At 40.5% G+C, this 16,579-nt stretch overlaps 1 protein-coding gene across 4 annotated transcripts in view; it reads right to left on the bottom strand.

Moving 5' to 3' along the window:
• Window positions 1–16,579, bottom strand: part of SYNE1 (spectrin repeat containing nuclear envelope protein 1) — a 451,782-nt gene that overhangs the window by 116,513 nt on the left and 318,690 nt on the right. For all 4 annotated transcript variants that reach the window (XM_067011034.1, XM_067011031.1, XM_067011032.1 and 1 more), the window contains 8 exons: window positions 16,060–16,191; window positions 15,704–15,859; window positions 14,912–15,121; window positions 10,698–10,799; window positions 6,149–6,268; window positions 4,381–4,581; window positions 1,925–2,098; window positions 690–821 (listed from right to left, as the gene is read on the bottom strand). In XM_067011034.1, the coding sequence (XP_066867135.1) occupies window positions 690–821; window positions 1,925–2,098; window positions 4,381–4,581; window positions 6,149–6,268; window positions 10,698–10,799; window positions 14,912–15,121; window positions 15,704–15,859; window positions 16,060–16,191 (1,227 nt within the window). The remainder of the gene's footprint in view (window positions 1–689; window positions 822–1,924; window positions 2,099–4,380; window positions 4,582–6,148; window positions 6,269–10,697; window positions 10,800–14,911; window positions 15,122–15,703; window positions 15,860–16,059; window positions 16,192–16,579) is intronic.

Here is a 16,579-nt window from a genome sequence, read left to right on the forward strand (position 1 = left end):
GTTTTATTAGAAGCTTCGAGACTTTTCATCTATATCTAAGTATATAACTTTAGGTGCACTTAAAACCATCAAAGTATAATTATTTCAAGAATAGTGTGACACCAACACAAAGTATAAAATAATGCTTGGTGGAGGCTAAGTTTTCAAAAAGAGCTCTCTCAAAAATAAGAAAATAAAAGGCTTTCTAGTGCTCTATTAAAAAACAACAGGGCTTCCCTGGTGGCACAGTGGTTGAGAGTCCGCCTGCCGAGGCAGGGGACACAGGTTCGTGCCCGGATCCGGGAAGATCCCACATGCCGCGGAGCGGCTGGGCCCCTGAGCCGTGGCCGCTGAACCTGCGCGTCCGGAGCCTGTGCTCCGCAACGGGAGAGGCCACGGCAGTGAGAGGTCCGCGTACCACAAAAAAAAAAAAAAAACCAAAAACAACGAACTGTAATTATTTCAGGATAGTGTGACTTCAGCATAACAAGCGGAAAACGCTTGGTGGAGGCTAAATTTTCAAAAGGGACTTTCATTTAAAAAAAAAATCAAAAGACCTTTCTACGTTCTATTATGAAACAAACACTCAAAGTAAAAGTACTTAATAAAATATTTGATTGCAAGTTTGTTTGGATCCTATTAAAACCATGGGAAAGCTTCCAAAGGAAATGTGGCAACTTTTTACACCAAGTTGCCATTTAGACGCTGACCTGGTAGAGTGTTATCCGGTCGATAAGCCTGTCTTCGCTCTCCTCCACCAAACCCACACTCGGGATGCTGGTCTCCACCACCTCCAGCTGCCTGCTAAGCTCCCGGTGGTCCTCATCCAGACGGGACCATGTCTAGAAACACAGCATCAGTCTGTGAGCTAAATATCCTCATTAAGGAAGAGTAGTCCTCTTTGTGTGCACATACGCAACTGACAGTCTCTTTAAAGACATGTCGGGGATGCCTGCATTGGGGGTTTGCTTTGGGAAGTGAAAGATAGCTTTGAAGTAAGTCATCAGATGGTGACCTTGAAAAGCACTGTGAACGGGCTTTCACTTCTGCAACTAACTAGCTAGCTGTATGACTGGGGCAAGTTACTGCACTTCTCTGACCTCCCTCATTTTCAACATTAAAAAAAAATGGGGATCATAATATCTTGTCCAAAAATAAATAAATAAATAATAATAATAATATCTTGTCCATCGTGAGGATTAAAGAGAATAACGTATGCGGCACACCTGGAACACAGCAGGCAGCCGATATTCAGTCTCATCCTTTACCTCAGTGACGATGAACGAATGACTTAAGTGAAAGGGATGGGTGTGTGTTTACTTTCCAGAGTAAGTGAACTAAATACATTACATTTGTAACTTAAAAAAACCCACACAGACATTTAAGAAATATGAATATATAGCATAGACATTCTACTAAGGAGAAATCCCAAATCACTTATTCTACAATTGTAATTTTTAGGGAATTCCCTGCTGGACCGGTGGTTAGAACTCTGCGCTTCCACTGCAGGGGGCACGGGTTCAATCCCTGGCCGGGGAACTAAGATCCCACAAGCCGCACAGTGCATGGCCAAAAAAAAAAAAAAAGAAAAGAAAATTATGATTTTTATTCTATTTAAAAATTGGAAAATCTTTTTTTAATCATGTGAAGTCTTTTTCAATAATGTATAGCAAAAGTCAGCAGTTTTTCAGTGTGACTGTCGAGACCCCAAATATCGTCATGGCCAGTCTGAAAGTGGTATTCGTCTAGCTGAACTCACAGTAAGGCACAGCCTTTACCTCAATGTGGATAGGAAACACCAGGGGCCCACGCAACACATGATGCTGAGTCTGAGACACCTCCGAGGTCACAGGAGGCAAATCGCAGGAACGGAGATGTCTTGCCTGAAGGGTCTGCTGTGCAGTAGGGAGCGTGCTGTAGCGGGAGGGCAGCATCAGGGCCTCACCTCGAGAATGTACTCCAACTCCACACCCCTCTTGTGAGCCCCTTTGAGCACAGCCGAAGCCTGCGCCATCAGGTCTGTGTGGAACTGAGTTTCCCGCAGCACTGCGAAGCCGATAACCTTCCTGAAGAGTGTTTCAGTCAAGATCATATGAGATTCCAGGCCCTGAAAGTACTCCTGCAATTTTTCAGATAGAAAGAGGTCAGCAACTCATTCATTTACTATACCTTACAATGAAAATTGCTTCAAACCCGGAAGCTGATGGAACTCGGCTAATATACGGGTGATACCGGTCCTCCCCCGCTGGCCTCCATTTATCCAGGCACTCACCGCTTCCTGCAGAGATGGGGGTGGGGTGGGTTGGGATGGGGGTCCAGCCTCCTTAACTGGCCTCTCCTGGCCCCCCACTCAAAGCACCTACCCTGTGCTGTGCTGCAGATACTCTGTCCCCAGAACAGAGCCCTTCAGAAGCGAACAGCTGCGGAAACACTCGTCTGCCCTGTCCACTCCTCATCCTGGTACCATCTGGGTGGACACTTGCTTCCTCCACCACAGATCCTGGCCTCCTTTGGCCCCGGGACACAGGAGCGCCCTCTCTCCATCTGCAGCCTCTGCCTGCACTCTACTTCCTGCAATGTGCTCACTTGACACATTCACAATTTTTCTTCCTCCGGGGCTGGGCTTGAGCTCTACTCTTTTGTACTTAATACTCATGGTCAAGCACAGCTGGACACACGCCAATTGGCATTCATATTTTTAAATTTCCCTCAGAACATACCTACACACAGCAGAACTGCAGGCCTTGCACAGCCCTACAAATGTGTTTTAAAATATTACTTTCTATACACAAAAATCCCCAGAAGATGGGGAGAAGGCTATCCCATTTCCTGTTCCCAGCACCACGGATGAAACTAAAGGACCAGGAATCGTTAACATCAGCTATCAATGAGTGTGTACTACGTTGCCAGGTGCCCTATAAACACTTCAGCAACGAACTCGTTGAATCCTCATAACAACCCCATAAGATAGGTAGTTTCATTTCCCATTTTACAGACTCTGCGCTTCTCAGTCGAATGCAACATGCCCAAGGTCACACAGAGCTCTCCCTCAGAAAATGGTCTGGTCAGGAGGAGCTAGAACCATTATTTTCAACTGACAATTATTGTATCATAGAATCTTAAAGCTGGAAGAGAACTTGGAAGTCACTTAGCCTAACATTCGCAGAAAGCTGATATTCCTATTACAACCCCGTCTCCCCCTGACAGCCTTGGATGGACTTCTCATGGCCAGGAGGGGGTCTGTTCAATGGCAGCCTAACCCCTTTAGAGTTCTTCATCTATTGAGCTTTATTTCTCTGTTATTTATACTCATTGATCCCATTTTCCCTTCTGGAATAACTCAGGATGATATTTTATTGCTATGGTCAAAGATTTGAGAAAAACCAGCTGTGAACTTTAAAGCAATGTTTTCAAAGCCAAATGATAAGGCTTTAATAAATCACAAAGTTTTGGACAAAAACCTCTGGGAAAAATAGCAACAAGTACAATTCTCCACGCACCCCCACCCCCACCCCCACCCCCGCCAAATCTACCTTTATAAGCCACCAAAGAGCTACGTAATGGTAGAATGTTAATGATCTGTAATCTTAGGGAATTTTAAAAGTTTCTTCACAAGAAATTTCCACTATCTGGGAGGTTGAGTCTCTGAACTGGCAAAACTGTTCTTTTTGTAATATTACTAATAATGCAACTTGTGTGTGTGTGTGCATTAAACAGGCATTCCTTCACTAAGGAGCAGTGTCTAACCTGAACTTGGTTACGGTACACACTGATGGAACACTCTCAGGCCTCCCAAGTTTGGTTATATAGGAAAAGCACTTGCCGTCCCCAGGAAGAAACTCCTGAGGCCCACGGTAACCGGAGGAGCACGTGCTTAAGGACCAGAAGAGCCAAGTGATGCACGTAACAGACATAAAGCCAGTCCAGAGCTGAGTGGGCAGCTCTGTATTCCCAGAGCCGAGTGGGGAGTTCTTGGCCAGGACAAGGGAAAGCAGAAAGAACACCTAGGACCTAGATAAACACATGGGCATGAGGGATGCAAAGGAAAAAAGCAGAGCTAAGAAAGAAGCTGGGCTCCTTTGAAGAGAGTCCCTGGGTTTCCCGTCCACTGCAGTTGACGAAGGAGGAAGCCTGGTTGATACTGATCATTAAAATTACTGGTATGGTTGGTATTCTTAACTTACAAAATTATAGGAATATATACTCTCTAATTTTTCTGTGCTATTGGGTGCCAGTGGGCTTGAATATACATTTGTTGACCATTTTAAAGAGTAACTTATATGAGTAGAAACTCATAAACGATTGATAATGTTAGGTTTTACTAAATATATGTCAGTGAGTGAGAATGTGCTTTCAAAACTACATTTTCTTTCTCTCTGTTTTTTTTTTTTTTTTTTTTACCTTATGTTTGTCAAGTAGTTGTTGGATTTCTTCTTTGGAAGACACGATAATTTTCTGGTCTCCTGCCATCTTCTCGCGTCCGGTCTCCAGCAGGTCAGCCAGATCTTGCAGGGCCCTTTCATACTGACCCTTGAGTGCAAGATTCTGGTTCAGACCGCCCCGCCGGGAGCCAACGGTCATCACCAGCTCATCGTACATGTCCTAAGAAACAGACGGATACTCACGCTCAATTCAAACCTACCTCTTCATGCGGTACCTTTTAACACCTGTGCTCACAGGATGTCAATAGTTTCCGTGGGGTTAAAATGCTGAAAAATTGCTCTTGTGGCTGAGGGAAATGTCATAGAAAATGTAGTTTTAATTTTTATCATGCTCTCACATTTTCTAATTGTAGAGTAACTGAATAGAGCGTCCTCAACATTTGGTCTGCTAAGTAATAATCAGATTTGGGACTATTCCTTAAATAAAGAGCTACAGAAACAGAGGAGTTTAATGTGAGTAGAAAGACTTTCAAAGGCAATGTTTTTGCCAAATGTGGTGGGGTAAATAAATAGCTATTTAAGCTGGAAAGACGTTTTAGCAGACGATGATACACCAAATACAAAATTTATTTGAGCCATATGGACCTGATTAATGTATCATATTAAGGTTTAGCAGGCCCAAATGCCTCAATCTGGAAAAGTTCAACTTTAATGCCTATTTACAGCTATGACGCTTGACTCTTACACCTGACATTTAAGTACTGTCGGAAAACTGTCTAAAAAGGACAGAGTCGGGGCCATGGGCTCATCACATGATGAAATGTTAGATAATGGAATGAGATAGTTGAAATAAAAATGTTCTTTTAAAAATAAGAGGTATTTTATTTTCTCAAAAGTAAGAACTTGTGACCCTGTATTGGACTCATACTATTAATCCCTCAATGGTTCTGTAATGAGGCGTGTGTGCAGAGAAAACCTGACGCATGCACATATTTTTTCTTAATATAACTTAACTTCATATAACTTAACCTTTCAGATGCTACACTTTGCTGGTTTACTCTTCCAGTATCTTCCTACCAACCTGAGATCAGAGTCTTGCCTAAGTGCCAGATTTAGAAAAACACTAATCCAAAGGGTTAATTCTCTACTCCTGAAAAATGCCAGGAAGTCTGTTTGGATTTCAGCTACCTTTAATTTTTTGTTGTTGTTCTGGAATTGAAACAATGTCTTTTTTCCATTCAAACATGCATGAAATATAAACTATAATTCTGAACTTGAGAAAATATACTTTCTAAAAGTATGAGCTTAAGTATTTTTTCCTTAAAATTTTTTTGGGTGTAGTACAATACAGGGTAGATAGCCTTTTTTTAACTTTTCTGGGTAGGATTGTCAGTTATTAAATTTTCTACGGTAGAAAATAATACGCCACAACTCAACTATGCTATAATGCTTAGCATGTCGAAATAATAATAATGTCCAAAAAAATCTTCAAAGCATGAGAATACTAGAAAATACAAGAAAAGAGTTAAAAAATTTGACACAAGGGTCCTCCAACAGACGCACACAAACTGCCCCGCAATAAATCTCAAAATATGTCAATTTATTTTCTTCTACTAAATATGATAAAAGTTTCAGAAAGTGTTCTAAGAGTTACTTGGAAGAAAAATTGGGCCTCGATGGCACGAATTTTATAGGGAAGCCTGAAGAAACAGAGAAAATAATTTTTTCTTGACTTCCAGTTAGGATGTACCTTTGACGCTGGATGCGCCATTGGTAGAAAACTGTACCTGGAGTTTGGAGAGTTCCTGCACCCAAGGCTGCTCGATCTGCAGCTTGTCACCGTGCCTTTTCAACTCAGTGATCCCCGCATCCAATTCCTTTAGCCCTTCTTCAGCCTGCTGTATCGCCTACAGAAGATTTATGACATTTGTTTACAACTCCCATAAACAATTTGCCATGCAAAGTAGGATTATCGTGTCTCCTTATTTTGTTCCTCTCTTCTCCACCTAAAACATTTTCCATGCACCATAAAAATGATGGTCCTCTATTCAACAGAAAAGTGAAGAAGGCCCTTTGTTATACTACAGATCAGATATTTTAAAGGTAAGGAGGTTGGAAGGGCTTAGCATGGAGGGTTGGGAGAACAATGGCTTCCTCGAACAAATAAGGTAAATGGTGACTAGCACCCTGAAAAAGAAGCATGATTTTCGGTCGTCTTTAGAAAAAGGTATGTGCCTAAGACGTCCTAGGGGATAGTGTTCTGGTTTTCTGAAATGCAGTTTTGAGCATCTTTGACGCGAGATGCAGTGAGGAAAGAGGAAACTATGGTACAGCATGGTCAGAGAGAGCTTACTCCACTGTGAAAGGGGAGGGCACACAATCAAGTATGAAAGTGACAGCTAGCGCTGAGCCTTGTCTTCCCAGGGTGAGGTCTACAGAAGCAGGACAAGACATCAACTGGCCTTCAAGGAGCTTCCAGTCTGCTTAGGAAGCCTGAGTAAACAGAAGAAAAGGAAACAAGGCTGAATACAGTCATGTACTAGGCTTGCTGCAGCTCAGCTCTGTTAGAGGACTTTGGAGCAGGGAGACACCAGTGAATCCTGGAGCGGTCGAGGAAGGCTTTTGGAAGAAAAGCAACCTCAGCTGCCCTTGAAGGATGAAAAGAATATGGACTCCAAATGGCAGACGAAACACACGTGTCTCATTTTCTCTTTCCAGAGTCCCCACTACAACCACTGCCAATATTTTGTTTGCTTGTTTTCTGGTGTGTTTTTCCTTCATAAATCTACAAGGGCAAGGAAACAGGAAAGAGGGTAATACCAACAACATTTTGCAAGCTGAAAATCAGAAGGATACATGGGAATTGACTTAGGAAATCTGAATCCTAAGCTTGCGGGGTTTCTTTTTCTTTGTGTGTGTGTGTGTGTGTGTGTGTGTGTGTGTGTGTGTGTGTGTGTGTGTGTGTGTGTGTGTGTGTGTGGTACGCGGGCCTCTCACTCTTGTGGCCTCTCTCCCTTTGCGGAGCACAGGCTCTGGACACGCAGGCTCAGCGGCCATGGCTCACGGGCCCAGCCGCTCCGTGGCATGTGGGATCCTCCCGGACCGGGGCACGAACCTGTGTCCCCTGCATCGGCAGGCGGATTCTCAACCACTGCGCCACCAGGGAAGCCCGCGGGGTTTCTTTATCACCAAATTAAAGCAACAGGAATCTCTGGAACCCTGGGCAACATGGGACGGGAGCTAAATAAGGAGGGTTGGTGGAAAGCTGCTTAAAGAGCACTTCGATTCCCAGACCCCTTTCCTCATTGCACACTGGCTCTTCCCTTCCTTGGTGAAAGACTGGTTCATTTTCTGGAGAAGGTAAAACAGATGTCTCTGGACTGAGGGGCACCAGGTACAGTTGTGGGCTTGAGTCCTTGACTGAAAACAAGGGGATAAAGTGACAACACCCACTGAATGCTGAATGCGGAGCCCCTATATCTCCTAGAGTGCTGAAGCCTTGTTTCTACTCTCCAGACAGAAGAGGGTGGGTGGGAGAATATGAAAAGACCAACAGAAAAGACCTAAAAAAATTTGACACAAGGATTCTCCAATAGCCCACACAGATCATTCTTCAATAAATCTCAAAACTGTCAAGCCCCATCCATTCACGAAGTTCCCATTCAGTCTCTCATCCTAAATGTGAACAGACAACAAAGCATTTCCATATATCTGAGAAAAGCCTCTAACATGAAAGACAGAGACCAAAATAAGCAAACAAATTAAAAGCAATCTGGAGGGAAATAGATTATACAGGAAAAACCAACAAATAAAAACTCCCCCAAAGTACCCCCAAAACCCTTTCAACCCCCAAATCACTAATATACCAGAGAGATTATAAAAGACAATGCATCTATTTAAAAAAGAACAGAATCCTACCAAAAAATGGATCATTTGGAGAACCAAAAAGAGCTCTGAGAAGATTAAATGCATGAGAGCAGAAATGCAGAAGTCAATAGAAAAGTTTAGAGTTGAAACTGAGGAAGTCTCCAGAAAGCAGAGCAAAAAAAAAAAAAAAGAGAGAGAGAAATGTCCCTTGATAAGAAAGTTAGAGGACTGGACCAGAACATCCAACGTCTGCCTAAAAGGAGTTTCAGAAAGGGAGACAGATAAAGTAGAGGGATGAAAAATATTTAAATACCTCTTAGAAAATGTTCCAGAATAGAAAGATGAGAGCTGCCAGATCAAAAGAGCCCATTGAGCCCCCAGCCCAATGCATGAAACAGAGTATCCCTGAGGCACGTCGCTGTGAAATTTCAGAACACTGAGACCTTTGGGAATTAGAACAATTTTCAATTCCTCAAGCCAACACTGGAAGCTAGAAAACAATGGAGGAAAAGCCTCAAAGCTCTATAAAGAACTGACCAAGAATTCTATAAAGAGCCAAGCTATCAGTATGAGTAGTATGTGAGCATATGACTGGAACATTTTCAGACATGCAAAATACTGAAAAGTATATCTAACATGCATCCTTTCTTAGTAAGGATGTGCACTAAGAAAACAAGGAAGCAATACAGAGAAGAGAAAGACTTGAAACTCAGGAAAGAGGAGACCCAGCAGAAGGGAGAAGTGAAGGAAATTCTCAGAATGGTAGTAAAGGGAGATTGCAGAAGACAGCTGTGCAACAGGCTTATGGGGCAACAGGTCTGTTCTAGGTCAGAATGACACGACTCAAAAGATGAATATATCCCCATGCTTCTGCTACCGTTACCTCTTTAACCCAAGGAGGGTAGGGATGGATTTAGCACTTTTTTAGTTGCTTTCCATTTATTCAACGAAATAATGAGTAATTTATTTTTATCTCTGGAATTTACATTGGTTATATTGGTCAAGAGCCAGTAAAAGTGTTACTTGTGATCATACATATCCTAAATTTCACATTAGAAACTCAAGGCAAAGCACTCTTATGGCTGCTCAAATTCTGTTTGGGATTGGGTACATTGTAAGCCAAAAATAAAAAGAAAAATAAAAAAGGGTCCTTTCAGGTAGAAGTTATGTCACGGAAGAATGATTTTCAATTGGGAAGAATGAGGGATCTCTGTTAAAAAACAGATGAAATTAGGGTCCAGAAAGATACATATTCACATATAATTTTGCAAACTGTTTTAGATGGTCAGAGAGGGAGAGAGATCTAGATATCTCGTCCTATAGGGAAGTATTTGAGGTGGTCGGTATTTCAGGTGATTCCCTATGGCCTCTACCCACAGAACCATTAGAGGTCTACTGAGACTAGGGTATGCAATTCTATTAAAGCACACATTTTCATAATTACTTAGTTTATGAAATGGGATGTTCTGTATAACAGCCTTCCCATTTCCTCCCTCCTCCTGAGCTGTCATGTCCGGCACCCGATGCAGGAGCTGGCACTGACACTTATCCTCACCCTCAAACATCCCTAGTGACTTTCCACCACCAGTGGTCTCCAAGGTGAGTACAGTACCCAAAAGTGTATAAGATGACCGATGAGAATGAAACACTATGTCTTTCCTTTACATACAACCACATGCATTTTAAATTTACAGTTGTGTGTATGCTTTATAACACAGTACCTGCTTATAATTTATAAATAAGTAAATACACACATATTTGTGGTGTGTGCTTATTGTTTTAACCAATGAAGTGCATGCACAAGCAATAAAGTTGACCGCTCATTTGTAGAACAAAGTCCAAATTCTCTGACATTCAATAGGCTCCATAAATTGCTTCAAATTTTCTCTTTGAACCCTACTTCCCCTCAATCACTTTGTTCATTGTTAAGTTCAGCCAAACAAGATTACTTGCTTTTCTCTCGAAGTGCCCTGAATGGTCTAACATTTATGCCTTTGTTCTTGCTGTCCTCTTTAGTAGAATACCTTTCTTCCCAGTCTCTGTGTGTCCAAACTTCTAAGTCCAGTTCGAATTTCCCTTTACAAAATTTTTCCCTAATCCTACCGCTGCTGAAGGTAATCTCCCATCTTCTAAACATCCATAGTGCTTCATGTGTAATGCTACCAGGACGGTCTGACTCCCTGTCAAGTGTCATCGAGGTTCATGTCTAATCTCATTGTTAGGGGGCAAACACCTTCAGGTCAGCATCTGTCACTAACACCTTTTCCTCTCTCACATTTCCTGGTTACACACAGAAGTAAGTGACAGGGTCAATGTAATCTGATGTAAACCTGGTACTTAAAAACAAAATAGATGACAAACAAAAATTCTACAGTAAGCCATTAATACTCCATAGAATATTTGGAATTTCATAGTAAATCAGATCTACTCATTGCACTTGCTCTTATGGAAAAAGGCAGCTGTAAATACCTCTATTTGCTCTGCCACAGGCTGTTCAAACACATTTGCCAGTTTCTGCAGAATGATGTATTTGTGGTCAGCCAGTGATGTAAACAGCACCTTCAGATCATTCTAAGGAGGAAAGCAACAGGAAGGCTTTACATGTGCAACAGGAAATTCAAAATGGTTGTAAATATAACACACATTCTTAGAAATAATATACAGGGGTAGGAATTTAATTGTTTCCAGAAGAAACAATATTATCTTATGGGAAAGTAAAAGGAACTGGTAACAGTTTATACAAGTGCTAAAAAATTTACACAAGTGCTAGAATTTGTTATACAAAGCATTTCCAACACAAACAGATGGAGACGAAGTACACAAGTAAAAAGCAATATTGGTCACCCGAACGTTCTTGTTATTTCTGTAATAAATGAGCACATTTAAACATTGCAGCAGAAATAGTACACTAAGGACTTCTAGCTAGTAAAACAACCTGTAGGTGCTGTTGTGTTTGGGGGAAAAAATATTATTCTTAAGAATAATTATGATCCCTTTTTTCCTCTCTCCTCTCCTTCCCTCTCTCCCTCACTTCCTTCTTTCTCCTATTTTCATAGAGTTTGCACAAGCCTATAAAAAGCCATCCAGAAGTTTAGAAGATAAACATTATTCACAATGACCAAAGACATATGAAAAGACAACACAAAAAGATCTTAGCTAAGCCTATTCATAAATATTACTCATTTAAATGTCCAAATAGACTTATATTGAGTTAACTTTGTACAGAAAGGAGATAACTATCAGAATTTTGATACTCAGTTCTAAAAGGAATCATGAACTAGAACACTTGCATTATAACATTTTTAATTTTTCTCCTGAAATGTCAACAAGTAAGCTCTATTTCTTATTAGTTAGAAACTTCTATGATGGACCGGTTGCTCATCATAGGCTGAAGTCTAACTTATCACATTCTCTTCAGCAGGAGCTGATCGCGTGTGTGTACTGCACCAAGATGCAAAAATTCTGACTGTCTCATGAGTAGAAGAATAATCACACCAAAGAAGAAAAAAAGTCTTCAAGGATATATGGCAGCATTATAACACAAAATACAAGGCTAAAGCAAAGTAGTCAGTGAACTATGCAGTTTAAAAAGAAGAGAAGAACTAGAACTGAACATGAGATTTAGAGAAAAGCATACGATCCTAAGAGGCAATAACTGTCACTAACGAAAACCCAAACCAATCTGCAAGCCTAGCTGCAGACTAAATGAGAAATTATAAGAACAGCACTGGAAAAACGATGCCAGAAACAAGGGGTCTGCTTATGAGTTATGATAATGCTTGTGTCATTCCGCTGTGTTCAGGGTAAGGCCACGTGAGCCATTAGAACCATGACACATTTATCTGTTTATATGCATAAGAAAAGATGTTCCCATTCATTTGACAGATTCAAAAGAAATAAAGTCCTTATTACCTACGTGTATTTAGAAAAACATTAGTTCCGTTAATCTAAATGAGTAGATAAGTATAAATAACATGGGTTAGAAATGAAGAGGGTGTAGGTATTTCCTGTACATCATCTTTACATTTTTAATAGCACATTTTCTATTTTAATCATATTCTACTCCAGGTAACAGAGAACAGAGTTCACATTTCTAGAAGCTGCACTAATTACTAGAAGAGACTAGCCAAGAAGAAAGTAAAGCAGAGAATATGACTGATTTAAAAATTACTAAATAAAAGACTTTAAGAGGTGCTTATAACCGTATGGATGTTGATATTTTCTTAAGAATGAAAATCCAAAGGCTTTAACCATTTCTTAATATCACACTTGTGATACAGCAGGGTATTTAAGGTAGCTATATACTACACACATAACAGACATCACAAAATTTTTCTTACAGTTACTGGAATTACTTGTAGGGCATAAAGAGGTGGGCTTCTAGCTGTTTGAGAAACAGGAAGTTTCAAGTTTTAAAATCATTTGTGTTGCCTTGCTCATTCAATAAGAAATTCTTTCATTTTTTACTTTTTAAATAACCTAAAATATTCAACTATAAAAATGTCTAGGAAATTTATTTGGGTTTACGTCTATGAATAGAACTTTTAAAAATACAGAATAGGTGATCATTAACTTGTGATTCCATGTAGATAACATACTTCTACATAACATCTACCCATTTTCCAGATTGTCTGTTGGGTATAGGATAACGTTAGTGTCTGGCCAAAGCTAATACTCAAAAGCTAACTGGAAAATGAAGGCTACCGTTCCAATAAGCACTGAGCACGAGTATACCAGGTGCTCAGTGCAAAGTAAATAAAATGGTTTGTGACTTGACTTTTAATTATATTAACATTGGAACTCCTTCTCTCAATTAAATTGGAGCAGAGACATTTTGAAATGTCAGTTTTTGTTTGAAGAAACTTGTTGGCAGAAGAAAAACAGAGAACATGATTGAAAGAGAATTTCAAGATTACTTGTTCTTCTCTTGATCGTCTACCCCAAATAAGTTCCAGAGTATTCATGCTTAGTTCAGTTTTTACTCTGACTGGCTATGATTACCAATAACAATGTAAAAGTACCAAAGACACTAGCATAGAGAACGCAATTCGAAACAGGGAAACATGCCTCCTAGTGATACACCCAATTTGCACTTTTAACCCACCTCATTCATGGCCAATTGACTAGAATGCTACTAAAACTCAGTGTGTTATTTTATGCAAGAGGAATTTTAGAGTAATGAAACAAGTTTCCATAAGTTGCACAACAGTTTAGCTGATTTTAGACACACTATGTACAGATGTACATGCAATCAGATCTTGCATTCAAGACAAAATACCCAAATAATCAACCCCAGGTTTTCTAACTGAAAGGGAAATGCTCTTTCCTCTCTGCGTACTACACAGCATAATACATACAAATGCAAATATCCAACGCAGGTCATTCTTCTAAGCCACAGACTGGTGACTATTCACCTGAGTCTCTTACTTCTACCCGAGATCCTGGCCCAGCCGGTGGTACTGCTAGCGACCGCGCCTTGCCCCTTGATCCATGGCCCTGCTCCCACCTGTCTTTTCTGTCAGCCAACGCCCCCCAGATGCTCATGTCAGAGTCCCTGGAGTTCCTCAGCAGCGCCCCTTTCTCTTGTTGCCCGGATCCAAACAGATCCTCCCCTATTGATTCTACCTTCCAAATATATCTTGAATAGGTCTACTTTTCTCCAACTCCCCTGCCATCTTCCTAACAATATAAAATATACAAATATTCTTTGAGTCAAATCCTGGCTCTAGTTCTTGATGGTTAAATAACCTTGGAGAAATAATTTAACTTTTCCATTGGTTTTAGATCCTATATCTATTATCATAAATACTACTATTAATTGCAGCAACAGTAAAAAAACTTGTTGAGTGCTTACTATGTTTCAGACGCTGTTTAAAGTATTTTACACATTTTAACTCATTTTATCCTCACAAAGCCCTACAAGGTAGTTACTGTGGGCATGATTTAATAGTTGAGGATACTTAGGTCAGAGAAGCAGCTAAGGTTATACAGCAGTAGGTGATAAAATCATAATATTATTATTATGTCAATAATACATGTGGAGATTTCTTGTGAATAGAGAAATGATACACAAATGTTTGTGATAATTTTAGTTCATAGTTTTAAGAATGTAAACTACGAAGGCAATGATAATTTGTCCCTCTAGATGAATATCTAGAAAATTCCACATTTCCTGACTAGTGGTATGTTTATTTGACACTTTACAGTATTTTTTTGGAAATCAAAATTTTACATCAACCCCTTGGCCCTAATTACAGGTATTACATGAATCTATTTTATAAATCTTCTGTGTTCGCTACAAATAAAATTCAATTAGAATGTAAGTATTCCCAAAGGATGCTTTTTATTACTTCCCGCATGTTTCTTTGGTCTTATGTTTTAAACTCCAGTTTTATCAACTGGAAATTATCATTATAATATGCCATATATATGAGCTTCACTGGTTGAATTTAAAGTTCTATTCAGCCCTAAGTTTGGTTGGCTGATTTTCTCAACCTTCCACTTCTAGGAGCATAAAACTTTGTTTTCTAGTCCTTGAGTTCAATCCCCTTGTTTTTCTGTAATGTTCTTGCTCTTTGTACCTTTGAAAAAAAAAAGGTAGGTCTATATCATACCTCGATAAGATCCTGTTTATTGCTGAAGGTAGCTGGAAGATGGTGAAACATCTCTTGATAATGTCTTACCTGGAAATTTAGTATTTGCTGAAGTCTTTCCTTCATCTGATGACATCGTTGATTTACTACTGAGTCTAGCAAAGATAACCTGCCCAAAAGACAACCCAAAGTGTCTTCAATAACATCTCGGTTATCACCATTCTCTGGAAAGGCTTGGGAAAACAAGTTCTTGTTCTTATCCATTTCTTCAGACATTTCCTTAATATCTTTGGCAAGAGTCTGGGGTCGATAAGAAAGTGCATTTCAATGTTGAGATCCATGAATTTATATACAAATCGAGTCATTTCCTCATAGGAAGTCCACTATATCTCTCACACTACTCAGTGATAATTACATCTAAGGCAAGTTGGACCACTTCATACACTTCTATAAATATTAGGCAAGTTACTGTTATTTTCCTCAAAAACTTTACATCATTTGCTAATACTAAGAGATAACATTTGGTGAAAAGATGAGTTTTCTAAAGTGCCATTTAGAAATTCATAATTATTATCTTTAGTCTGTGTTTCATATGTGGAAGCTTTGCAATATACAACAGGGTTCCTAAAGAGTCCTCAGTTTTTTCCACCTCCTGCATACCCAAGACAAAGAATAAAAATACAAAACATAAATATCTTTGACAGCTTTTTATATCTAGGCAATTCTTTCCTGCACTATGCCGCTTGGAAATACACCTCATTTGTCCCTTATTAGAACTGCTTTACGCTGGACCTTCTTTATACATAACGTTAATTATCCAATGTCAGCATTTCAAGTGCCGTGTAATGTCATACACTCACAGACACGGGCTGCCAAACGTACCTCTTGGTTAAAGAGGCAAGTTTCCGCCTCTGCTGGTAAAAGTGCTGTGGCAGCAAATAAGCGTTCCTCCACGTCATCCAGCCAAGTAGAGGTAGCCGAGACCCCATCGTATAACTTCTGTTCCAAGCCAGTGTTCGGCCTCTTTGTCCCTCCACCCTGAGAAAAAAAGGAAGGAACGAAGGATTAATTACAGCGTTTTGAGGAATCAAAGAAAAACACCAGGATGAGATGCTGGGGTCCAGTGGCTCTGCCTTTCCGGGCTAATCACTAGCGCTGGGTCTCAACAGCTCACGCCCAGGGGTGGAGCAACCCCCTGGGATCCCAGATCCACAAGCAGACCAAGCGCACCACCCTACCTGGGCTGAAACCTCCTCGAAGGCCTGGTTCAATCCATCCAGCAAAGACGTCACTGCGGATTTATCCTGGGCCTGTCCGTCCCCTTTGTACAGTGGCATGCCAGACAGGAGCCGATCTGGCCTGCTGTAAAGCTGCAGGCAGACAGGAGAGCTTCGTGAGGACCAGTTGTACTCTATCCAGGTGTTCTCATTTAGCAAAGAACACGGAAGCAGATGCTGGGAAAACGGTGTTTATGGAAACCTCTGCTGGAGAAAAACCACCTTACAACACACCATGTCCATCACTAAACACACCATCACACCATCACTAAACACGATGACCAGATTCAGCGATGGCAATGTTTCCCTGATGGACCAAGAAAAAAAGAAAGAGAGAAAAGACAACAGTGGAAAAGAAAGCCTGAATTCTTATCGCGGCCTTCCTCTCAACTTAAGCTTGGTTTTAGCACAACCCATGATGAAATAATTCAGCCGAAATACCAGAACGAGACTGACCCCTTTGCTTTCATGATTCCTTTAC

This window comes from Kogia breviceps, chromosome 13, assembly GCF_026419965.1.
Source record: "Kogia breviceps isolate mKogBre1 chromosome 13, mKogBre1 haplotype 1, whole genome shotgun sequence".
Classification (NCBI taxonomy): Eukaryota; Metazoa; Chordata; class Mammalia; order Artiodactyla; family Physeteridae; genus Kogia; species Kogia breviceps.